Below are 26,969 nucleotides of genomic sequence, written 5' to 3'. Positions count from 1 at the left end.
GAGAAGAACACCATTAGCAGACAGGGCATTTAAAAATCAAGTCTGTGTCTGAGGGATATGTGATCCAAAACTTAATAATATAACTTTTTTTTTTCTTTTTGCAAGGTAAAATTTTTCATTGTAAAGTTAATGAAAAAGAAAGCTGTGTTTTAGAAGCAAAAATGACATATAAAACATACTGAAATGGATCTTTTCTCATCATGCTCTGCCCTATAGACACCAACTAAGCAGGGAGCGAACTCTGAAGCAGAAAGACATGGAAGAGACGAACACAATGGCTGCATTTTCACTCTATTTTTAAAACCTTGTAAGCTTAAGATTTTCTACATATATCTTCTCCTTTAAATATTTTTTTTTTTTTCAACGTTTTTTTTTTTTTTTTTTTTTTATTTATTTTTGGGACAGAGAGAGACAGAGCATGAACGGGGGAGGGGCGGAGAGAGAGGGAGACACAGAATCGGAAACAGGCTCCAGGCTCCGAGCCATCAGCCCAGAGCCTGACGCGGGGCTCGAACTCACGGACCGCGAGATCGTGACCTGGCTGAAGTCGGACGCTTAACCGACTGCGCCACCCAGGCGCCCCCTCCTTTAAATATTTGTACACGAGATTAAGTGATACACTGAATATTACATTTTGCTGCACTCCTGAATTGAAAGAAAATATTACTCGATTGCTGTATCCTTTGTCATCATATCCTCCAAAAACGTACAGCTTTCCATTAATGCAAACACCACAACTTCCTGACATGGAGGTAGGGAGTTCTCCTTCCATGAGGTGCATGGTCCTGCAGCAAGAATAACATGGAATTCCATGACTTTCTAGAAAGGCAAATTAAAATTCCCTTTGAACTCCATGAGTACTCTTTCAGTGAAAATTGCCATTGACAACTGTAATTGAAATGCAATGGTAGCCGATACGGTAAAAACTCTAATCCATGGTAAAGATTTTTCAACCTACTGGGGAAAAAAAATCGCAAAATCTTCAGGTGTCACTAGAATTGGGAATTAACTGGTACAACAAAGCAAAGTCTTCTGGGGTTGCCTGAACCTTGAGAGGAATGGTAAACAATGAAGACCGAGAAGAGAGAGGAAGGGAGTAGGGGAAAGAAAGAGCCAGAGAGAATAAAACATTCAAAGAAAAGGAAAGGGTCATGCTAAACGTTGCAGTATGTTCTAAGTTTGGTCTTAAATTCCCTGTAGTCTATGAAAATATTTAAATCAGATTTTAAGATTGGACATTCTGCAATTTAAAATTACTTACCACAACCCACTATCAATATCATAGGTCCAAATTTCATCATTAGGCAAATATACTTCATTGTCTTCAATTGACTAAAAACAGAATACATAAAATTATGTTTATCAATTACACAGTAACAATTAAATGGTTCCTCAAGATGGGAAATCTGTGATTAAAATGCTGCAAGACACAAAATCATAAACAGGCTCCGAGAGGGTTTCTTTAATTTAAACTAAGATAGGTAAAAAAAAAAAAAAAAAAAAAAAAAAAAAAAGGAGAAAAAAAGACATTTTCTAAGAGAAAGTGGGCAAACAAGAAAGGTTTAGAATACAAAATAGCAAGTATATGAGTCTCAAGAAAAAGACTCAGGGCAATTAAACCTTAAAAAGGGATTTGGAGTAAGGGAAAATGGCAAAATAATAACATTCAGAGCAGAATACTGAAGACTACAAAGTCAGGAAGAAAAGGAATATCAAAAGAGGGCAATATATTTTGGATGAAAGGAAGGAAATAAGGAAGTAAATTTTTATAACCTATAATTAAGACCACTTATCAGATATTTTGATTTACTGAGCATATTTTTTGAGTGCCTACTATGTGCAAGGCATAGTGTTAGGTGTTCATTAAATATAGAATCTAAGGAGCAAGATAAATTTAGTCAAAATGACAACTCAGAATCCAAATAATCTCTAAAGAAGCAGATAACATCAACAGAATAGTACATTCTGACATTTATGATGAAAAGAGAAATAAGAATAGAGAAATCTTACTTATTTTAAGTGTAAAAATTTAGGGATTAAAACAAATTCTTACATAAATCCACCATAATTTATTAGTCTGTAAAATAATTCAAAAATAACTAGTTTTAAAAGATAGCAGTTTAAGAATTTCTAAGACTGTATGATGAGTAAATTATTAACATGTTAAAGAGAGTTGGTTAGTTTTCTCATTGGCTTGTTAAATTAAAAAAAAAAAAAAAGTATCTTGACTACCAAGTATCTGACCCCTGCCACCACCTTTCTCTCTCTCCCCTTCCTCCCCCTACCTCACACACACACACACTCACATGCACAAAGAAGAAAACCATTGTATTAATTCCAAGGAAACTTTCACTCATGTCTGGCTGTGGAAGCCCTATTAGATGGATAAGTAAACAAATAATTGTAAGGAGTGTGGTAACTGTATGATCCTAAGATTTAATGGCATCAGGGTCCAGTAGCCTCATGTATGCACCTTTATAACAGAAATAGTATGAAAATAGATTGTCACTATTCTCCTTAAGTCCCTCAATGCTTCCCCACTGCTCCCAGGATTATCTAAAATTTCTATGATTCTGCATTATATGGCACATGCTATCCCTCCAAAGGTTATCTTGCCTTTTACTCACTATGCTCTAGTCTTCTTTCAGTTCCTAAATCTCTGCAAATTCCTTGCTTCAACAGGGCCTTCATCTGTGCTCATCTTTCTTCTTGGAATGCTCTTCCGGAATTTGCCTGGATAACTGCTCATTCTTTGGAAATCAGTTTAAATGTTGCTTCTCTAATCTCCCAGAATAAGGTTACGGGATTAAGGTCCCAATTAATTGCTCTCCTGCAGTACTGTACTTCACTTCCAAGTCCTTTGTATCACACCCACCCACCACTACCACTAACCTATAAGCTTCATGAGTGTGAGCGCATGGGCCATGTTTATCTTGTTATAATTCTGTTCTGAGAGTGGAGCACAGTACCTCGCACATAAAAGGCAAATGTAATGTTTGTTGATTGAGGAGTGAATGGATAAGTGAATAATACTTGTTAAACTGACTACAGACTCACCTTAGCCTGATTGAAAAAAAAAAAAATCTCTTTGAGGGCACCTGGGTGGCTCAATTAGTTAAATGTCCGATTCTTGATTCCGGTTTAGGGCATGTTCTCACAGTTCATGAGTGGAGCCCTGCACTGCCAGTACAGAACCTGTTTGGGAATATCTCTCTCTCCCCCTCTCTCTCCCCCTCCCTTGCTCACACTCTTTCTCTCTCAAAAAATAAGTAAACCTAAAAATACATCCCTTTCACTAATCTTTAAATGGGGTGGTGCAAAAACACAAACGAATCACAGAAGTGAAAAATTTGGACTTAGTTCCCTCTCATTTTCTCAGAGATTTCTTTCCTAAATTATCCCCTCTTTTCTACATCATTAAGTTTTCCTTCTCTACCAGATCATTCCTATTGATGTCCAAACATGCCTTGATATCTCTCATCTTTAAAAACAAACAAACTCTCCCTTAACCCCATCTCCTATTTCTTGACTCCCTCCACAATAAAACTTCCATGTTAGCTACAGTGAATGTCCCTCCTGTTTCACCTCACATTCTCTCATCAATCCAAATTAATCTGGCTTCTGAGCCCATCTTTTCATTAAAATTGCTCTGTGAAGATAACCCTAAAAAAGAGAATTTGTTAACTGATTTATCCAGAAATATGAACCAGAGAGATAGAATATATTTTTTAAAAAACAGACATTGGAAAAGAGAGAGAAGAACTAAGTCTAACCAGAATTTCATTAGCATGTAATAGAGAGAATAAGTAAGAGGCAATATTTGAAGAGACAAAGGCTGGGAATTTTACAAAATCGTTGAACATCATCAATCCTTGAGATCTAGGAAGTCCTAACAAGTTGCAAGCAGGATGAATAGAAATCCATACCATGATACATCACAGTAAAACTGCAGAATATCAAAGAAAAACATATTTTCTTAACAACAGCCAGATAAAAAACAAATCACCTTCAAACAAAATGGCAACTAATGACTGAATTCCCATTAACAACCAAGACTAAGTATTACCAATATGTTTAATGAAAGTAACTGTCAACCTAGAATTCTACACCCAGTGAAAATATATTTTAAGAACCAAGGTAAAATAAAGAAATTTTCAGACAAACATAAGTTGAGACAGCTGGCCAATAACTGACCCTCATTTAAAAAAATTCTAGGGGCGTCTGGTTGGCTCAGTCAGTAGAGCATCCAACTTTTTTTTTAGTTTATTTATTTATTTTGAGAGAAAGAGAGAGAGAGAGAGAGAGAGAGAGAGAGAGAGAGAGAGAGAATAGGGGAGGGGCAGAGAGATTGGAAGACAGAAAGAATCCCAAGCAGGCTCTGTAGAGCCAGATACAGGGCTCGAACTAATAAACCATGAGATCATGACCTAAGCCAAAGTCAGACGCTTAACTGACAGAGCCACTCAGGCGCCCAGAGCACCAGACTCTTTAAAAAAAAAAAATTTTGTTTAACGTTTATTTATTTTTGAGACAGAGAGAGACAGAGCATGAACGGGGGAGGGTAAGAGAGAGGGAGACACAGAATCTGAAACAGGCTCCAGGCTCTGAGCTGTCAGCACAGAGCCCGACGCAGGGCTCGGACTCACGGACCGCGAAATCATGACCTGAGCCCAATCTTCGCTTAACCGACTGAGCCACCCAGGCGCCCCCAGAGCACCAGACTCTTAATCCCAGAGTAGTGAGTTCAAGCCCCACAGTAGGTGTGGAGCCTACTTAAAAAAAATAAAAGAAATTAAAAAAATTTTTCTTAAGTTTGTTTATTTTGCAAGAGAGAGAGAGAGAGAGAGAGAGAGAACACAAGAAGGCTCAGAGAGAAGGAGAGAGAATCCCAAGCAGGCTCCACACCATCAGTGCAGAGCCCAATAAGGGGCTCGAACTCACAGACCATGAGATCATGACCTGAGCTGAAACCAAGAGTCAGATACTCAACTGACTGTGCCACCTAAGCACCCCAGGAAAAGAAATTCTAACAGCTATTTCAAGCAAAAGAAAAATGATATGCAATTAAAGATCTGAAATGTGATAAGAAATAGTATGATGAGATACTTGTAAATGTATGGGTAAATTTAAACCCACAAAAATGGGCTAAACTTTTTTTGATGCTTAAGGAGAGGGAAACAGGAAAGGACTACCTAGGGAAAAGGGTGACTGGACTTAAAACTTTCTCAAGTAACTGAACTCTTGGGGAAGAAGGAAAACTATTAACTTTGAACTTTGTGAAGTAGTCAATGTTGAAAGAGAGTAGTTCCTACATGGTTAGAAATAAATCATATAATTTCTACACAAGAAAAGACCAAAAAAAAAAAAAAAAGGAAAGAACGAAAAACTCCTTAAACAATCCTCAAAATGAAAAAGTTAAGAAGCAGGAGGAAAAGAGAGAGGAGGGGAAAATAAAACACATAAACACATTTGATGAAAATAGTATATCAGAATCACAGTAAGTGAAAATAGGCTAAACTCTTCAGATAAAATATACAAAATGTTAGACTAGACAAAAACAAGATCCAGCTATTTTCAGGTTGTAAGACACACATCTAAAATATAAAGATATATACAAAGTTTCCATGAGAAGGTAGAAAAAGGTATGCCATGCAAATACTAACCAAAAGAAAATTGGTATAGATGTACTGAGAAAATACATTTTAAGGAAAGTAATATTACTACAGATAAAGAGGATCACTACAAAATAATAAAATGTTCAATTATCCAGAAAGATATAATAATTCTAAGTTCATATACATATAAAGAGGCAGCCTAAAATACATTAAAGTAAAAACTGACAGGATCACAGGGAGAAATTAACAAATCTATAGTCAGAGTATGAGTTTTAAAGACCTGTTACAGTAACTGATGGAACAGGAAATAAAATAATCAAAAAAGATAAAGGAGCTTTGAACAACACAACCAGAAGACTGATAAAATAGACATAAATAAAGCACTTTACCTGATAATTAGAATATATATATATTTTTAAGACCTAATGGCATATTTATGAAAACTGGTCATATGCTAGTCTTTAAAGCAAGTCTCAACATATCTGAAAGGACTGGCAACAGATAGACATAGATTACACTGTATGACACAATTAAGTTAGAAATTAATAACAGAAACCTAATTACAAAAATAGCACAGAAATTTAAAATATTTTCCCAAACAACTTATGGGTCAAATAAGAAATGATAGTGAAAAGTATAAAATATTAAGACTGTAAAATAACAAAACACTGCTTACCAAAAGGAGGAGGAGAGCTAAAGAGGTACTTACAAGAAAATATATAGCCTAACACACTTAAAGAATTTAAAAGTCTCAAAAAAAATGAATTAAGCATCCAACTTCAGAAGTTCAAGAAATTACAGCATAATAAACCCATAGAAAGTAGGAGGAAAGGGGCGCCTGGGGGGTTCCATCAGCTGAGCAACCAACTCTTGATTTCAGCTCAGGTCATGATCTCACATGTTTGTGGGATAGAGCCTCGCATCAGCTCTGCGTTGACAGCGTGGAGCCTGCTTGGATTCTGTCTCTCTCTCTGTCTGCCTCTCTCTCTCAGAATAAATAAACATTTAAAAAAGTAGGAGGCAATAAAAAGCAAACATTAATGAAATAAAAAAATACAACAGAGAAGATTAAGTAAACCAAAAGCTGGTGTTTCAGAAGGCTGGTAAACCTCTGGCAAAATTATTCAAAAAAGGAAAGAAAGGAAGGACATACTAAATAAATTTAGGATGAAAAAAGGGACATACCTATAGCTACTACAGAGATTAAATAGAGGGTATTATGAACAACTTTAGTTTATGCCATGAAATTTTTAAACCTAAAGGAAATGGATAGAGGTGGGAGGTGGGGTGAGGGAACCTTACCAAACTTGACATCAGAAAAAATGCAAAATCTAGGGGCGCCTGGGTGGCGCAGTCGGTTAAGCGTCCGACTTCAGCCAGGTCACGATCTCGCGGTCCGTGAGTTCGAGCCCCGCGTCAGGCTCTGGGCTGATGGCTCAGAGCCTGGAGCCTGCTTCCGATTCTGTGTCTCCCTCTCTCTCTGCCCCTCCCCCGTTCATGCTCTGTCTCTCTCTGTCTCAAAAATAAATAAAAAACGTTAAAAAAAAAAAATTAAAAAAAAAAAAAAGAAAAAATGCAAAATCTTAACAATCCACAGCTTTAAAAAGATTGAATCAGAGATTTAAAACCTCCTCTACAAAGGTCCAGATGGCTTTACAGATGTGGTCTTCCAAACATTCAAAGAACAATTAATTCAATCTTACAAAAACCACTTCAGAATATAAAAGAAAGAACAATACTGAATCCATTTATAAACACAGATGTAAAAATGCCCCTCCCAAGAATTAGCAAACAGGATCCAGTAATGTATAAAACAGATAACCTATTTTACTAACTTGCATTTAACCTAGAAAATGCATCATTGGTTAATATTTATATAATAGTATAAATTATCCCATTAAGAGATTAAAGGAGAAAAAATATGATTGTCTCAGTCTGATGCAGAAAAATCACTCTCCAAAGTTCAACAGCCATTCACTGAAAATCAGATAGAAGAAAACCTCCTCAAGTTGAAAAAAGTTATCTACAAACAAATAAACAAAAACCAAAGCAAATATCAAACTTAATGGTTAATAGTTGAAAACTATCCTTCTAAGATCAGGAACAAGACCAAAAAAAAGGCTTCTATTTAACATTGTACTTTGGATCAACCAGTGCAGTAAAGAAAAGAAAACAAATAAAAAGTAGGAGAGAAGAAACAAAAGTATTCAAAAACTGTATTTCAGAACACCAGCAACAATCAGGACATTTAGTTTGTAAAAAATTAGCAATAGAAATTAAAAAATATAAAGAAACTAAGAATACAACAAAAGATGTACAAGATTCCTATGAAGACACTGTAAAATTTTATCAAAAGATGTTTTTAAAAACCCTCCTAAATAGATATACTATATAATTGGAGGAGAATACTCAATTTCATAACATGTCTATCACCCTCGAAAGATCTGAAGATTTGAATACAGTGACAAAAAATCCCAACAGAAACTTTATTTGACAATCTGACTCTAAAGTTTATACAAACGAGGAAGCACTGTAGAAAAACAATTACACAGTTCATCTAAAAGCTAAATGTAGAATAACCATATGACCCAACATTGCAACTCCTACATACTCAAAAGAATTGGAAATAGGGGCTCAGATATTTGTGCCAATTTCACAGCAGTATTATTCACAATACACAAAAGATGGTAACAACCCCAGTACCCCATCACAGATGATGGATAAGCAAAATATGGTATTTACACACAATGTCATCTTGTTCAGCCATAAAAAGGAATGAGGTTCTGATTGACACTATGACATAGATGAACCTTGAAAACATTGTGGTAAGTAAAATAAACCAGACTCAAAAAGACAAACATTGTATGATTCCAATTACTTAGAATATCTGTAAAAAGGCAAATGCATAAAAAGATTAGAAGTTACCAGTGACTGAGGAAAGAACTAAGAGAGAGTTATTGCATAATGGGTATACAGTTTCCATTTGGAGAAACAGAGTTTGGGAACCAGATAGTGGTAACATTGTAGAACATTGTGATGTAATTAATGACACTGAATCATGCACTAAACTATGGCAAAAACGGCAAATTATAAGTTTTACATATTTTACTACAAAATAAAAATAGTAAAGAAAATTTATACAAAAGCACAAAAGGCTCTAAAAAAACACAAAATATTCTTGAAGAACAAGATAGAGTGGGGATTTAAATTTATATGTTAACATTTTCAAACTTCTACTAAAGCAGTTGCAATTTACACGGTGTGGTTGTCAAAATAAACAGACCAACTGAACCTAATAAAGGACCTGGAAACATATCATACACACATGAAACCTTCATGTTGACAGACTGAGTTTGCGTGTTCACAGGGAAAGGGACTATTTAATATATGACACAAAGACAATTGGTTATCCATATTGAAAAAATAATGAAATTGGATCCCTATTCTAAACCATTTAAACAAACAAAAAATTCAGATAACAAAAGATTTAAACATGGAAGGCAAAACTGAACGTTGTTTGGAAGATAACATAGGACATTTTATGATCTCCATATTGAGAAAGATTAAAGATGCAGAAAGCATAAAGCTTTAAGGAAAAGACTGAAATTACATTAAAATGAAGAAATGCTGTTGAACAAAAGACAATCATCAAGAAAGCACAAAGACAAGCTATAAACTGAGAAGATATATTCAATTCATACAGCCATATACTTAAAGAATTCCTATAAATCAGTTAGAAAAAAACAAATAATCCAACAGACAAATGAGCAAAAGACATGAACCAGCATTTTTACCGAAGAAGAAACACAAATAGTTCAAAATTGTTCAAATGAAAAGGCATTTAACGTCATTAGTAATCACGGAAAAGCAAACAAAACCACAATGAAATATCACGTCACATTCACTGGATTGGGAAAATAAGGCCAGATAGTACTGAATGTTATTAAGGATGTGCAGCAAGGAGGAAGCTGGTGGGAGTGTAAATTGATACAAATATTTTGGGAGCAGTGACATTTCCAAGTAAATTTGGAGATGTGTATACCAAGTGACCCAGCAGTCCACCTCTTGGTATATGCCCTAGAGAGAGTGCATGCCCTTGTGCAGGTATAATAGGAGATGTGTTATAAGAATATTCCATGTAGCATTGCTTAACAATACCACAAAAAAAAGAAAGAAAAGAAAACCATTCAAACATTCAACATCAGAATAAATAAATTGCAGTAAATTCACACAACAGAATATTAGAGAGGACATATATCAAATGAATGAATCCAGGGATGATTTTCAAAATATTTAATAACCAGATAGCACAGAAACTGACAAATCAGAATGGACATGAGCTAAAAACAGGTATAGCCATGCAAGGGCACACTAGCTGAATAAAAGCAATGTGTGAATCTAAAAAACATGCATTACTAAAAGAATTAAGTCACAAAAGAAAACGTACGCTATGACTCCAAAACCAAATAATATATTGTTTAGAGACAGATGCATGTGTGGTAAGATCATAATGAAAAGAGTGATTAACAAGAAATCAAGATCCTGGTACCCTGTGGGGTGGAAGGAGCACTGTAATCAGTGAAAGACAAGCAGAAAGCTGCTAAGGTACTGGTTCCAGTTGATTTCTTAAGCTGGCAATTAAAGATGTTTACCTTTAAATGATACTTATTTTACACATTCTTTCTGTATATACATTTCAAACTTTAAAATTAAGAAAATAAAATTTTCAGAAATGAATAGTTACTCACAAAGTCATCAAAGAAGCTGGAGAACCAGCCTCTGATCCACACGAGTTAGGACAAGCTCTGAAAGCATGTCATAGGACAGGTCTCGTGAGCTAATTGCCGCTGTCACTGGAGAATGACACCACAACTTGTAGCACCACCTTTTATGCCAGGGACCTTGCTCTTCCTACAGATTCTATTGCTGGGTAAGAATCCTCTTCAGGTCCTCATTTTTGCATCTTACTACGTATTACTTAGTATTACTGTGAGTCCAAATCTAGCACAGATTCATCTAACTGGGTCCAAGCCACCTGCCCACAATCTAGCTGCAAGGGAGGCTGGAAGAGTACAGTACACGACACTCAGGTTCTTTTTATTGGTCACTTACCATAAGCTGTGTCCTCCTAGATACTGGGGATACAACAGGGAACAAAATCTCAATCTTTATAGAATTTACATTCTATGGGCTAGGTAGAAGGTAGACAACTACAATAAATACCCCAAACAGACTCATTTGGTGGGTGATAGTACAATAAAAGAAGGAGGTTCAAATTTGGGGCATCTAAAAAGAACAAATGTCTTCCATGTGACATGGATGGCCTATGTGACCATATATGAATATGTAAAACAAAACTATTAGGTTAAAGAGAATATGCACTTAAGGCTTTTGATTCACATCACTACATTTCTCCTTAAAAAGGTTACACAGATTTGTATTCCCATTACCAGACTAATTCATTTCCCCATGCTCTTTTCAAAAATTCTTTTTAATATTTGCAAATAGGAGAAGAAAAATCTCATTGTTTTTTTCAGTTGGGTTTTTCTTATGACTCATATTGTATTTCTTCTTTTGTAAATTTCTTGTACATATTTATTGCTCATTTTTCTATGGAGATACTTTTACTTTTACAGATATTAATCTTTATTTTTGCCTAGATGTTGCAAATGTTTCCCCCAGTCTTTCATCTGCCTTCTCACTTTATGGTATTTAAAAAACATAGTTTTAAATTTTTAAAAAGGTTTTATCTACCTATCTTTTCCTTCATAGTTTTACCCAATTCATTTTTATTTTTCCAACTCAAAATTTTAAAAGAGTCACTGTTTTTCTTCTGGCATGATATAGCTTAATTTTTCTACATTTAACTCTTCAATCCTAAGGCTCTACTATCACTTTCCTCTGGCTATCCCTAGACCATTTATTGAATGAGTAATTGCTTTTCCAGAATTAAAATGCTACCTTTTGAATGTTTGGTTTGCTTGGCTGTTTATGTAACTTCATTTCCATTCCATCATGCTATCTCATGTTGCAGCAGGAGCACTGACTTAAGTATTGTAATATTGTGGTATGTTTTAATATCTGGCACTGTAAACCTCCCACCTTGCTTCTTTGAAAACATATTCTAAATTGAGTCTTCTTCCCTTTACGTCTATGTCCAAAACAGAAATATGTAGTTAAGCATACTTGTGCAGATATTTTCTATAAGGAAGAGTTTAGGGAAAAATGTATTAACATCAACTGTGTTATGAAAATAAAACTGTTCATATGATTAAGCCCTAAGAAGAAAGCATACCAGCTACAAACATGCTAAAACACCGCGCTTTTCCTCCAAAATTTGGGGAAACTGCTCATAACTTTTCAATGTTCCCAGTAGCAGCACTAAAGATTACATGAAGTTCAGTAATACAGAAAGAATATGGAAGAAGAGGCAAAAGGATATTCTGGCATTGGGGCACCTAGGTGGCTCAGTTGGTTGAGCGTCTGTCTTCAGCTCAGGTCATGACCTCACAGTTTGGTTTGTGGGTTCGAGTTCCATAACAGCCTCTGCTGTCAACACAGAGCCCACTTTGGATCCTCTGTCCCCTCTCTTTCTGCCCCTCCCCCACTCATGCTCGTTCTCTCTCTCTCTCTAAAATAAACATTAAAAAAAAGAATATTCTGGCACCAATTAAAATTTGCCACTTTTTTCAGCACTGCCACTCTCACCTCTAGAGAGAGGTAGAATTGTTTTCAGATGCAATGTCCTTAGAATATGTTGGATAATAATGAGTTAATCTAGACGGTTATCTGTGGACTATTCAGGTTTTAGGATGTATGTTCATGAATTTTAACATATTGTTTTTTGGTGATAAGGAAGAAAACTGGGGCACCTGTGTGGCTCAGTCGGCTAAGCATCTGACTTCGGCTCAGGTCATGATCTTGTGGTTCCTAAGTTTGAGCCCCACATGGGACTCTGTGCTGTCAGTGTGGAGCCTGCTTAGGATTTTCTCTCTCCCTCTCTCTCTGCCCCTTTCCCACTTGTGCTCACTCTCTTTCTCTCAAAATAAACTTAAAGAAAAGAAAAAAAAATAAGGAAGAAAACTGTGATTAGAACATACAATCTGAAATTATTGGATTATTCTTAACTACTGACTACTGGATTACCTCCAGATTCCAAGGGCTCTCAGCTATCTTCTTTTCAGAAGGGTCTCAATAAAACACTTGTTGGAAGGATTCTACTTTTCCTCAAGATATGCTAGGTCTTCTTTTTTGCCTCCCACTCTCTTTCCTTCCACTCATGCCTTAGACATTCGTTAGCTGCTGATAATTCCTGGAATTTAAAAAGTACAGGCATACCTTGTTTTATTGCACTTTGCTTTACTGCGCTTCACAGATACTGTGTTGTTGTTTTACATTTATTTTATTATTGAGAGACAGAGACAGAGCATGAACATGGGAGGGACAGAGAGAGGAGGAGACACAGAATCCAAAGCAGTTTCCAGGCTCTGAGCGATCAGCACAGAATTCGACGTGGGGCTCGAACTCACAAACCGCCACATCATGACCTGAGCCAAAGTCGGACGCCCAATCGACAGAGCCACCCAAGTCCCCCTTGATACTGTGGTTTTTTGTTTTTTTTTTTTTTACAAATTGAAGATTCAATCAAGACTTCACTGGAGGCAGTAACTGCAGATGTGGTGGAAATAGCAAGAGAACTAGAATTAGAAGTTGAGACTGAAGATGGGACTGAATTGCTGCAGTCTCATGATCAAACTTGAGCAGATGGAGGAGTTGTTTCTTATGCATGAGCAAAGAAAGTGGTTTCTTGGAGTGGAATCTACTGCTGGTGAGGCCTCTGTGAAGATCGTGGAAATGACAACAAAGGATTTAGAACATGACATTTTCTATTCTTGGTAAGGCAGCAGGAGGGTCTGAGTATTGACCCCAGTTGTGAAAGAAGTTCTACTGTGGGCAAAATGCTATCCAACAGCATCACATACCATAAAAAAATCATTAATGAAAGCAAGAGTCAATTGATGTTGCAAACTTCATCATCTTCTTTTTAAGAAATTGCCACAGCCACTCAACCTTCAGCAACCACCACCCTGATCAGTCAGCAACCATCAACATCAAGGCAAGACCCTCTACCAGCAAAAAGATTAGGACCTGCTGAAAGCTCAGATGATAATTAGCACTTTTTCGCAATCAAGTATTTTTAAATTAGGGTATGTACATTTTTTAGACATAATGCCATTGCACACATAAGAGACCACAATATAGCATACACATAACTTTTATATACACTGGGAAACCAAAAAATTCATTTGACATGCTTTATTGTGGTGGTCTGGAACCAAACCTGCAATATCCAAGGTATGCCTGTAGCAAACTCTTTCTAAATCTGCATGGCACTTTTCAGAGTGGTTCTTAACAGCATGGTATCATTGAATCAGTAAGTAGTAGAAAACAAAGTGATTCTATTCACTGATTGCCACCTGAACACCTGGAATCTAATTAATTACATAATTTTCAAGATTAAAATGAGATAAAAATATTCAGACATTTCATTTATAGGCCCAAAATAAATGTATACTGTCACCAAATACGAGATATTGCAGTTACTATGTTAAATTAGATTTTTTCACTTAACTTTTACAATATTAAGAATCAATATAGCAGATGAAGTTTGAGACCTCTACATCTTCAAGTGGCAGAGCTAAAAAAACAATCAAAATATTTCTTCTACATAAAACCATCAATGGATCTAGGCTCCTTTTTCATAAAGAACAAATGGTGTAAAGATTAGACATGAAGAAAACATAGTCATCTAGTTTACCTTAGTTTATCACAGAAAAAATAGCCTTTGGAAATCCAATATATCTAGGTTGGAATCTCCTACCCTTGAGGTCAAATGGCCATCATTCATTCCCATTGACTCATCATCCTTACTTTTAACGGGGTTATTACTTACCTTACAAGGCACGGTAAAGATTATATAAGATTAGGAATATGAAAGTTCCTAGCACATGCCAGGTATAGTAGGCACTCAAAGGTCAGTTCTAATTTTCCCGTCCTGATACTGCACCAAATTAAAAATAAACACACAAACAAAACAACAAAAACCAACTTGGATCTGAGAATCATTTAACATAGATAGTATGTACTTTATTTCAGTGAGTGAGTCAGTAATGTTACATCTGTCATATAATAGTATCGAGACAGTCAGAAAATGTGGGTTCTACTTGCAAAAGAACTTCCAGATGGCTCGCTTTAAAAAGACAAAAAACGAAAAACTGTAAACTGATGGGGTTGGCGTATACTCCTGAACTGTTTTCTGGCTTTAGAATCTTTGCTTCTATAATCTTATGATTATAGAAACAAAACAAATACACACATTCAAACCTCCATCGTAATAAGCGTATTTAAGCAATTTTTACTAAATTGTTGCTAATACGAGTCTATTCTGAGACTCAAAAACAACTTCGTAATTACCCACCGATAAAGGAATGCCACTGAAAATCGCTTAGAAATAGTCAAATGCTTCAGTGATTTCAATACTCCGAATAGCAACCTTGCAATAAGGAAATATTTACAAAACAATACAGCGCGGCGTCCTCGTGGTGCCTTTAAGTCTGCGCAAGCATTTAAAGATAATTAATCGCGCAGAGACTTAGTGCCGGTCAGCCCGGGGGTTACCGGACAGCTGCGGGGGGTCGGGGGGGAGGGTGGGGAGCGGACAGTGGGAAGAGCCCCAGAACGCGGGTTTGAAGGCTTTCAAAGTGGAAGCAACGGCGGGGCGGCGTCAAGCCCTGGCGCGGCTGGGAGAGCGGCCGACGGCGGAGGGGCGGGCGGACGGGCGAGGGGGTCGCCGGACGCGCCGGGCCCGGGCCGCGGACCGACCCCCGTCTCGGGGCCGGTGTGGGCGGGCGCTCGGCGTCCGCTCGGGCCCAGAGGCCGGGCGGGCTCCCAGCGCGAGTCCGCCCCGTCCCGCCTCTTCCCCTTACCACGTAGCCCCCCCACACGTAGAGGAAGTTTCCGTCCACCACGGCGCAGTGGCCGCTGCGCTCCTCCGCCACGCAGAACGGCTGCGAGTCCGCCATCCGCGCCGTCGCCCGGTCCAGCCGCTGGGCGCGCCTCGGCCCCTGCCCACGGAGCGGCCTCTCCTCCCGCCGGGCTCTTCCACGCACGAACGGAACGCGTCGAGGGCCGAGATTGGTGGGAAGGCGGAACGAGTGCGTCTGCGCCGTCCCGCAGCCCGCCCGGGAAGCCTGGCCCGGGGTGGCGTCGCCCGTTAGGGATGCTCTAGGCTGAGCTGTGAGGGAGGTGCCGTGGCTTCGGAACCCTGCCACCTGCTGATTTCTTCCCACTCGGGATCGCGTGATTTTGGCAGTACAACCTAACTCTGTCTCTTATTAGCTGGATAAATAGGCTTCTGGTCTATTGATGCTGCTGTGACATAAATCAGTATATTAATTAATGCTTCGTGTGGGTTTCCTTTTCCACTCAACTTCCAGCAAAGATGGTTATCCATAAGAATGGGGGGGGGGGTGTAATATATTTTTTTTAATTAGGGATTTTCTGAAACGTATTCTAGCAAACTGCCGCCTGGGGTCCAAAGTAAATCTGCGCCTGTTTTTGTATAGCCCACAGCCAAGAATGGTTTTACATTTTTATTATTTTTCTCATGTTATTTTATTTATTTTATTTTATTTTTTAATTTACATCCAAATTAGCATATAGTGCAACAATGATTTCAGGAGTAGATTCCTTAATGCCGCTTACCCTTTTAGCCCATCCCCCCTCCCACAACCCCTCCAGCAACCAACCTTCTGTTTGTTCTCCATATTTAAGAGTCTCTTCTGTTTTGTCCCCCTCCCTGTTTTTATATTATTTTTGTTTCCCTTCCCTTATGTTCATCTGTTTTGTCTCTTAAAGTCCTCAGATGAGTGAAGTCATATGATTTTTGTCTTTCTCTGACTAATTTTACAAATACCCTCCAGTTCCATGCACGTAGTTGCAATGGCAAGATTTCATTCTTTTTGATTGCCGAGTAATACTCCAGTGTGTGTGTGTGTGTGTGTGTGTGTGTGTGTGTGTGTGTGTGTGTTTGTGTATACCACATCTGCTTTATCCATTAATCCATCGATGGACATTTGGGCTCTTTCCATACTTTGGCTATTGTTGATAGTGCTGCTATAAACATGGGGGTGCATGTGTCCCTTCAAAACAGCACACCTGTATCCCTTGAATGAATACCTAGTAGTGCAATTGCTGGGTCCTAGTGCAGTTCTATTTTTAGTTTTTTTGAGGAACCTCCATACTGTTTTCCAGAGTGGCTGCACCAGCTTGCATTCCCATGGTCTTACATTTTTAAATGGTTGGAAAAAAGGGGTGCCTGGGTGGTTCAGTCGGTTAAGCCTGGGACACTTGATTTGGGCTCGGGTCATGATTTCCCAATTGGTGAGTTTGAGCCTGGCCTTGCACTCATCATTGACAGCACGGAGCCTGCTTGGGATTCTCTCTTCCTTTCTCTCTCTGTCCCTTCCCCGCTCTCATGCACTCTAAATAAATAAATAAACAAAATGGTTGAGAAAAATCAAAAGAAGAATGCCGTTTTGTGACTTGTGAAGATGATAAGAATTCAAATTTCATCATCTGTACATAAAGTTTTATTGGCACACAGGCACCCTAATTCATTTAAGTGTTGACTATGACTGTTTTTATACCATAATTGCAGGGTCGAGTAGCCTGAGTTGAGCAGTTGCAACAAAGAGCATATAGTCCATACTGCTGAAAATATTTACTGTCTGACCTCCTACAGACAAAGCTGGCTAACCCTTGTTAGTAAATGATGCTACTGAAGTAAAACTACAGTCAGGAGGGAAGATAATAATTCTACCAGTGTCTATAAATGCACTTGAAGAACTTGTGAATGCCCATTACTCAGAGCAAGTTCCATTCACTTATTCATTTATTCAGTACACATTTATTAAGTACCTGCTTAATGTAGATAGTTCGTTCTCAGGTTCTATTAGATGGGAAACTCTGAAGGAATCTTATTATTACTGACTCGCCAGACCCTGATACCAAGTAGGTACTGAAAAAATATTTGTGGATTAAATGAACAAAAAGACAAAGTGAATTTTAAGATGAATAAGACATAGTTCTACCACAGGGGCTTCAAAATCCAGTCAGAGGGAAAGATACATAAAGAAATAAATGCCGTGTGGGAGGAGAAGTGGTATAGTACAAATGTGGACAAAATACAGCAGAAAAATGGGAAGGAAATTTGCGATCTATTGATGAAGGGAGTGCACAAAGAGAGACACTTGCGTTTTCTTACAAGTTGTGTAAATAGTTGAGGATGACTAGAATACTTCTAGAGAGTAGAGACTAGCCAAGGATAAAGGTGGGACAGGCGATCACACAGCCTTGCTGATGCTAAGGAGTCTCAACTTTAAGGCCCAAAGGGTCTTAAGCAGGGATGTCCCAGCAACCCTCTTTCCACCGGCAGCGGAATTCCAAAGCCCTCTCGAGGATTTCCGTGAATTCTTACAAGGATTATAATCTCATAGTCACTTCTGGCTTTAAACTCCTACTGCTACCGGAATAATTCCACTCACAGATACATGGATCTTCTATCGCTGGAGCATGCTACATCTCTTCTCTGACGCATCACTCCAGACATGAAAATCAGAAGCATGCCTTATTTTCTTGAAAAGCCTACTCTTAAAAAGTAAAAACATGCATAAACACATCTCCTTCAAAAAAACTTAAATAAGATAAAAGCCCACTCTTAAAAGTCATTTCAAGAGCAATACAAAGTCATTTGTATTTCTACTAAATTTTACTGACATAAAAGGTAAAAGTAAAAAGATGATGGGGTTTATAGCATGGAAGGAATCATTTCAAATGGAACATTGTATACCCTTGTTTCTAAAACTCCACTAGCCACGCCATCATTGTAGCCTTTGTCAAAGATGAAGTCAGACACTAGTTACAGAGGTGAAGATAGATTATTTTTCCCCCAGTAGTAAACTACTGCAATAAGGAAGAGGGTCCAGTGTGACCTGAAATCAACTTGTGGAAACAGAAGGCAGGAGACTTTTGAAAGGCTGGGGTTTGCTAAGGGAAGGCACGGATTGCTAAGTGCTAAGCCACGTGACTAAGCCATCTGGGCTTGTTAATTGGAGCCTACCCAGAGAAGAAACAAACTTCTATCTTGGTGCAAGTTAAAGCAAGACACCCACCAAAGATAAGCCTTTATTTTCCCCACTCAGGAACTGGGATTGAGAGGGACAGTTATCTCCCTGAATGTTTGCATTTCAAAAAGACAGCTCTCTGGTCTTCAGAGAAACATTTTTTGGGTGGTAGGTTTACATCTTAAAGGCAGAGAAAGTATTTATAATCACAAACTTTCCAAAGTAACTGATCCAAGAGGGGGCTTTTATGAGGGGATTTGTCTGCCTATCACCAGCTTTGGGGCTGGAACAAACAAAATTCTCCTGACAGCCTTGAGCTTTCCTCCCCCCTCCCCCTCCCAGAAGGCACTCTAAGGGGTCCTGGGGTCATTCTAGGTGGTATGGCCTTGAGCTATTAGAAACTATGCTAGTGTTCAAGTCTCTAAGTGTATGTATGTGGGGGGGGGGGGGTGGGGGGTGGGGAGTGAAATCATTTCTTCAGAGAGTAAGCAGTTTCCATCGGCCAAGGTTGAAGCTTAGCTGAGAATAGTGCTCAGGAGAACTTGCCTAGAGTTTGCTCAAGAAGAGGGTCTTGGAGGGAAGAGTATCCAATGGAATAAAGACAGTCTCTTCAAGCAAATGGTGTAGGCAAAACTGGACAGAGACATGCAGGAAACCAAATTTGGACCACTTTCTTACACCATACACAAAAATAAAATGGATTACATCAAAATGGATGAAAGACCTAAATGTAAGACAGGATGCCATCAAAATTCTAGAGGAGAAAGCAGGCAAAAACCTCTTTGACCCCCGCCGCAGCAACTTCTTACTTGACCTGTCTCCAGAGACAAGGGAAAAAAAGCAAACATCAACTATTAGGACCTCATCAAGATAAAAACCTTCTGCACAGAGAAGGAAACAATCAGCAAAACTACAAGGCAACCAACGGAATGGGAGAAGATATTTGCAAATGACATATCAGATAAAGGGTTAGTATCCAAAATCTATGAAGAGCTTCTCAAACTCGACACCCAAAAAACAAATAATCCAGTGAAGAAATGGGCAAAGACATGAATAGACACTTCTCCAAAGAAGACATCCAGATGGCCAATAGACACATGAAAAGATGCTCAATATCACTCATCATCAGGGAAGTGCAAATCAAAACCACAGGGAGATACCACCTCACACCTGTCAGAATAGCTAAAATGAACAACTCAGGCAACAACAGATGTCGGCAAGGATATGGAGAAAGGATCTCTTTTGCACTGCTGGTGGGAATGCAAACTGGTGCAGCCACCCTGGAAAACAGTATGGAGGGTCCTCAAAAAGTTAAAAATAGAACTACCTCACAACCCAGCAATTGCACTACTAGGTATTTATCCAAAAGATACAGGAGTGCTGTTTCAAGGGGTACATGCACCCCAATGTTTATAGCAGTGCTATTGACAATAGCCAAAGTATGGAAAGAGCCCAACTGTCCATCGATGGATGAATGGATAAAGAATATGTGGTATATATATATTTGTGTGTGTGTGTATGTGTCTATATGTATGTATGTATGTATGTATGTATATGTATACATATGTGTGTATGTATTTGTGCATATATGTATATATACAATTTGTACATATATATACAATATAAATACTATATATGTGTATATATGTATGTATATATATGTATACACACACACAATGGAGTATTATTTGGCAATCAAAAAGAATGAAATCTTGCCATTTGCAACTATGTGGATGGAACTAGAGGGTATTATCCTAAGTGAAATTAGTCAGAGAAAGACAAATATCATATGACTTCATTCATATATGGAATTTAAGACATAAAATAGATGAACATAAGGGAAAGGAAGCAAAAATAATATAAAAACAGGGAAGGGGACAAAACATAAAAGACTCTTAAATATAGAGAACAAACTGAGGGTTGCTGGAGGGGTTGTGGGTGGGGGATGAGCTAAATGGGTAAGGAACATTAAAGAAGACACTTGTTGAGATGAGCACTGGATGTTATACATAGGGGACAAATCACTGGAATCTACTCCTGAAATCATTATTGCACTATGCTAACTAACTCGGATATATATTTAAAAATATAAATAAATAAATAAATAAATAAATAAATAAATAAGAACTTTGTTTCTTCCTAAATTTTGATAACTCATTCAAGCTAATGTTGCTTTTTTTTGGGGGGGGGGGTATTTTGATTATCTATGAAGTAAAATAATTTAAATAAATATTTTAAAGAAAAAGAAAAAGAAAGAGAGTTGGGGTGCCTGGGTGGCTCAGTCAATTAAGTGACTGACTCTTGATTTTGGTTCAGGTCATGATCTCACAGTTTGTGGGTCAAGTCCTGCGTCTCTCTCCCTCTCTCTCTGCCCCTCTCCCACCTTCAAAAAATAAAAAAAAAAAAGAAGAGAGACTTGATCACTTTTGCACTGGCCTTCTCTTAGTCCCCAGCCTCAGAACCTTTTGCTGACTCCTCTCTACATTCTTTCCCTCCAAGGTTGTCCCCAAGGAATGCTAAATTCTTCTCTATTATTTAGATGAACTTAGGCTACCAAACTCCTCTCCCAAACTCCCAAACTTGAGTCTAAGAGCATCTTTCCTTGTCTAACTAACCCCATCAATATTGGACAACAAAAAGGCATGAACAAGACCCAACTTCCCTTCAGAGCTGTTGCAATTTTTAATGGCTTGGATTTAATAATAAAGAAAGGCAAACAATATTTTAAAGCAAAAAAAAAAAATGACAAAAATGAGCATCTCTGTATTCACCACTTTCTTTCAAAAAAAAAAAAGAAGAAGAAGAAGATAACCCCTTTGCTGTCTCTTCCTCTCAGCCCCTCGCCCCCACCACCCCAGAATAATCACTAGGCTGAATTTCACATTACTTATTCCCTAGCTTTTCTTTATAGTTTACCACATAGATTATTTTTTGAACTTTGTATAAATGGAATCATGGTGTATATATTGTTCTATGGTTTGGTTTTATTCACCCAACATACGCCTGAGGCTACTTCATGCGTGTAAGGGTGTAATTCTGTTTTTCCATTGCTATCGCATTTTATGGTATGAACATTTCAGAATATATTTATCCTTTGTACTGTTGAAGGTCACCTAAGTTCGTCCTCATTTTTACTACAACAACAAGGCTATTAGTAAATATTCTAGCGTTTGTGCACCACAAAGTATCTGTCAGAACTATTCAACTCTTTCTTTGTAACAAAGTAGCTATTTTTTCAACTTTACTGGTTAATACTAATTTGCTTTCTAAAGTAATTGTAACAGTCTATATGCCCATCAGCAGCAGATAACAAGTCCAATTGCTTTTAATCCTTGCTATCATCTACCTTTTTAATTTTTTGCCAATCTGATGACTATAAAAAAGTATATCTTCCTGATTTCAAACTATATTACAAAGCTATAGTAATCAAAACAATATGGTATTAGCATAAAAATAGATATGTAGATCAATGGAACAAAATAGAGCTTGGAAATAAACCCACATATATATGGCTAATTAATTTATGACAAAGGAGCCAAGGATATACAATGGGAAAAGTATATCTCTTCAATAAACAGTGTTGGGAAAACTTAACAGCACATACAGAAGAATCAAAGTAGACCCATAACTTACACCATATACAAAAATCAACTCAAAATGGGTTAAACTTAAACACACAACTCCAAACCATAAATACCTAGGAAAAAAAAATAGAGGAAAAGCTCTCTGACATTGGTCTTGGCAGTGATTTTTTGGAGATGACACCAGAAGCACAGGCAGAAAAAGTAAAAATAAACAAGGAGGACTGCATCAAACTAAAAAGATTGTACACAATAAAGGAAACAATCAGCAAGATGAAAAGGCAACCTACAGAATAGGAGAAAATATTTGCAAATTATATACTCAATATAAAGGTTAATATGCAAAATCTGTGAGGAATTCATACAACTCAATAGCAAAAATGAGCAAGAAACAAAAAAAACCTATTATAAATGGGCAAAGGACCTTAATAGACGTTTTTCCAAAGAAGACATACAAATAGCCATCAGGTATATGAAACGGTGCTCAATATCACGAATCAGGGAAATGCAGATCAAAATGTCAATGAGACATCACCTCATATCTAATAGGTTGGCTGTTTTCAAAACATCAAAAGATAAGTGCTGACGAGGATGTGGAGAAATGGAAACCCTTGTGCACTGTTTTTGGGAATGCAAATTGGTATAGCTATAATGGAAAACAGTATATGTATGTGCTTCAGAAAATTAAAAATAGAACTACCTTATGATCCAACAGTCTCACTTCTACCCACAGGAAATGAAATCACTATCTTGAAGAGCTATATCTGCTCTCTTGCACTCATTGCAGCAGTATTAGACGATAGCTGAGATATGTGAACAGTGTTAAGTGTCTGTCAATGGATGAATGGATAAAAAAACTGTGATATATAAATATATATACAATGGAATATTTTTCAGCTTTAAAAAAAAGAAGGAAATCCTGCACTGTAACAATAAGGGTGACCCTGGAGAACGTTATGCTAATTTAAATAAGCCAGATACAGAAAGACAAGTATTGCATAATCTCACTTATATGTAGAACCTGAAAATATCTAATTTATAGAGACAGAGAGTAGAATGTGGTTACCAGTAGCTAAGGGGTGTGGGAAAAGAGGGGATGTTGGTCAAGGGTACAAACTTTCAGTTAGACGAATAGACTCTGGAGACCTAATATACAGCATTGTGACTAAAGATAATAATAATGTAATACATACTTGAAATCTGCTAAGAGAGTAGGTCTTAACCATTCTCACCACACACATAAAATGGTAACTATGTGAGGTGATGGATATGTTAATTAACTTGATTGTGGTGATCATTTCACAATGTATGCATATATCAAAACATCACGTTGTACACCTTAAATATGTACAGTTTTTATTTGTCAGTAATTCCTCATAAATCTGGAGGGAAAGAAAGAAGCAAGACACAAAAAAGTATGTTATGTGATTTCATCTCCATGAAGTTTAAGATATACGAAACTAATCTATGTCAATAGAAAGCAGGAAAGTGGGTGTTTGTGGGTAAGGAGAGGGGATTTTTAAAAAGGAGTATAAGGAAACGTTCTGGGGTGATGGAGATGTTCTATATCTTGGTTGGGATCATGGTTACATGGGTTTACACATTCATCAAAACTCATTGAATAGCATTCTTCCCATATGTGCAATGTATGTAAAAAAAATAGTTTTTAAAAGTCCTCACTCTATCATTTTCTTATTGCTAGTAATATTGATATTGTATTTTTGAAATGGCCCACTTGTCTTTCTGGACCTTAAAGTCCAGTGGGGGCTATAGAGCAGCAAACAGACAACTATCATACTATGTAGAAAGTGTGATGATAGCCAAAGTCAAGGGCACCTTGGAGGTGCATAGGAAAGCCACTAACTCAGGTTTGGGAGAGTCAGGGAAGATTCCTGAGAGAACATACAGTCTAAGCTAGAAGCTGAAGGATGAGCAGAAGTTGTTCAGGCAAACGGAGGGGAAGAGGGAAAGAAGTGTTCCTGGAAGATGGAACATGAGAGAAGAAAGAAAGATGTCCTGTTCATTTTATCCTAACGTCAAGAGTTTGATGTGTTTTAACTCGGGAAGTGAAATAATTATTTTTAGAAAGTTTATTCTGATGGCAAGATTGGAGACAAAGAGACCAGTTGGAAGGTCAGGCGCTGCTAGCTAGAGAGGCTGGTGTCCTGAATGAGGCCTCATGGAGATAGAGGTGGACAGGTTTGAGAAATACTTAAAAAGTATAACCTGGGGTGCCTGACTGGCTCAGTTGGCAGAGTATACAACTCTTGATATCAGAGTGAGATCTGTGAGTTCAAGCCCCATGTTGGGTGTAGAGATTACTTAAAAAAAAAAAAAAAAAAAGTAGAACTCAAGGGATTTGGTGGCTGCTTGGTTTATGGGGGATGAAGCAGACGGGGGAGGAAAGGATGCTGCCTAGTTTTCTAGCTTGGTCAGTGGATGAAAAGGTAATGAATTCGGGTAGTGAACAAGAGAAGAGGAACAGATTTGAAAGGGATAATGGTGAGTTCACGTGTGGGCATATTGAGTTGGATTTAAAGCAGAGAGGAATAAGAAATACGGATTTTGGAGTCATCAGCATAGAGTTGTTCACTGAAGTATCAGGACTTTATGAGGTAGCCAGGTGAAGGAGATATGGTTGGCAAGTTGGTGCTGGCTGTGGCAGGAGACCTTGATATCTTAACACGTGGACTTTTCATAAAGGTTCTTGAGGGCAGTTGGCTTCCCCAAGAGCTAGTGACCCAAGAGAAAGCAAGATGGAAATAGCAATATCTTTTATGACCTGGTTTTGGAAGATATAACCTGTCCTTTCTACAATATCCTTTTAGTGTTATGGGTCAGTCCTCTTCAGTGTGGGAGGCGAGTATATAAGTTATGAACACCCAGAAGCAAAAATCACTGGGGGGCTATCCACAATCTGAATGGTTGCTTTCATCTGTTTTCCTCCATTGACACTAACAGAATAGGCCAGTTGGCTTTTAGATTGTCCCACGTTCTGGATTTGTCTGATTGTCCTCATGGTGTAATTTGGCTTAGTTCCCTCTCTGTATTTCCTTAAGCCAGAAATTAGATCTAGGTTTGATTAAATTTAGCTTAACCTTTTTGGCAAGCATGCTTCATAGGTGACACTGTATGTCATATTGCATTATAACAATAACAAAACTTCAAAGTAGCCCACTATTAATGATGCTAAGTGTGATACTTGGTTAAAGTGGTAACCTCTGAATGATCCATTGTAAAAGGTAAGTTCTATCCTTTGTATTATTAGCTAGTAACCTGTAGGGTAACACTTTGGGACCGCACAAATATCTGTTCCCTAAAACTCTTATCTGATGTTTTTAACATTTTATATCCCTATTCCCTCCACTTTACTACCCATAGATAACCATTTGTTTTCTGTTTATTTATCTAGTGGTTAAGCAGATACAATCATCATTATTTGTACATTTCATATTTGTGAATTTACCTAATTGATAAAATTTATTTGTAACTCCCAAATCATACTGGGGGCTTTCACAGTCATTGAAGACATGCACAGAGCAGTGCAAAATTTTCATTGCCCATCACACACGTTTGTGGCTGAGACTGAACAAGACGATACTTTGGTTTCTTTTTTCATCTCTCACATATAAACAGGTGTCTTTTTCGAGGTATATTTAGTGCTACATTTTCTGCATTTTTGTGATTTTTGTTGGTGATTTTGCTGTTTAAAATGGCCTCCAAGCATAGTGCTAAAGTGCTTTCTGGTGTTTCAAGGCACAACATGGCGCCTGAGTGGCTAATACATGTGTTAGATAAGCTTCCTTCAGGCATGAATAGCAGTGCTGTTGGTCTTGAGTTCAATGTCAATGCATCAATAATATGTATTAAAGGTGTCTTGAAATGGAAGCATCCATCAAACAAGGTTATGTATCTAACCATTGATGAAAATATGACCAGAGGCTTTATATTCCCTCTGAAAATGTTATATTTCCAATTTAATGCACAGTTAAGTGTATTGATTTGGGTGTGCTTTCAGTTTTAAGTTTACGTGTTTCCTTTATATTTTTTTAAATATGTAAGACATATAAATGGGTCTACAGTTGAAAGTCTTACCAAAAAGAAAGTCTCATTCTGTCCTTATACCCTCCTGTCCTTTACAGTTAACCATTTTTTTCATTGTGTAGTGTAACATTCAAGTGTTTTAAAATACAAAACCAAGTAAATACATATACATGTATATATTCTTATTTTCTCTCCTTTTACCATACTTAAAAAAATTTTTTTAATGTTTATTTTTGAGAGAGAGACACACACAGAGTGTCAACAGGGGAGAGTCAGAGAGAGAGAAACACAGAATCTGAAACAGGCTCCAGGCTCTGAGCTGTCAGCATAGAGCTCCATGTGAGGCTCAAGCTCACAAACTGTGAGATCATGACCTGAACCAAAGTGGGCCACTTAACCGACTGAGACACCCGGGGGGGGGGGGGGGGGGGGGGGGGGCTCCTTTACCATACCTTTAAAGAAGTAAATCATGTACGTCGGAAGTCACTGTATATCAGTACTCAGAAATTGTTCTCGTGTTTTATAAGGCTGCATGTTCACTTATA

At 37.7% G+C, this 26,969-nt stretch overlaps 1 protein-coding gene across 2 annotated transcripts in view; it reads right to left on the bottom strand.

Annotated features, from left to right (window-relative positions):
• Positions 1-15,809, bottom strand: part of KLHDC1 (kelch domain containing 1) — a 54,608-nt gene extending 38,799 nt beyond the window's left edge. Inside the window, exons 1-3 of one of the 2 annotated variants that reach the window (XM_060619779.3) lie at positions 15,602-15,809; positions 1,262-1,332; positions 668-785 (exon numbers count right to left, since the gene is read on the bottom strand). In XM_060619779.3, the coding sequence (XP_060475762.1) occupies positions 668-785; positions 1,262-1,332; positions 15,602-15,697 (285 nt within the window). In that variant the 5' untranslated portion in view covers positions 15,698-15,809. Of the gene's footprint in view, positions 1-667; positions 786-1,261; positions 1,333-12,761; positions 15,312-15,601 lie in introns of those variants that run through there. The other variant, XM_078448284.2, reaches the window with a different exon arrangement.
• Positions 15,810-26,969: the final 11,160 nt, after the last annotated feature.

This window comes from Panthera onca, chromosome B3, assembly GCF_046562875.1.
Source record: "Panthera onca isolate mPanOnc1 chromosome B3, mPanOnc1 haplotype 2, whole genome shotgun sequence".
Classification (NCBI taxonomy): Eukaryota; Metazoa; Chordata; class Mammalia; order Carnivora; family Felidae; genus Panthera; species Panthera onca.
This window is presented reverse-complemented; position numbering and strand designations above follow the sequence as displayed.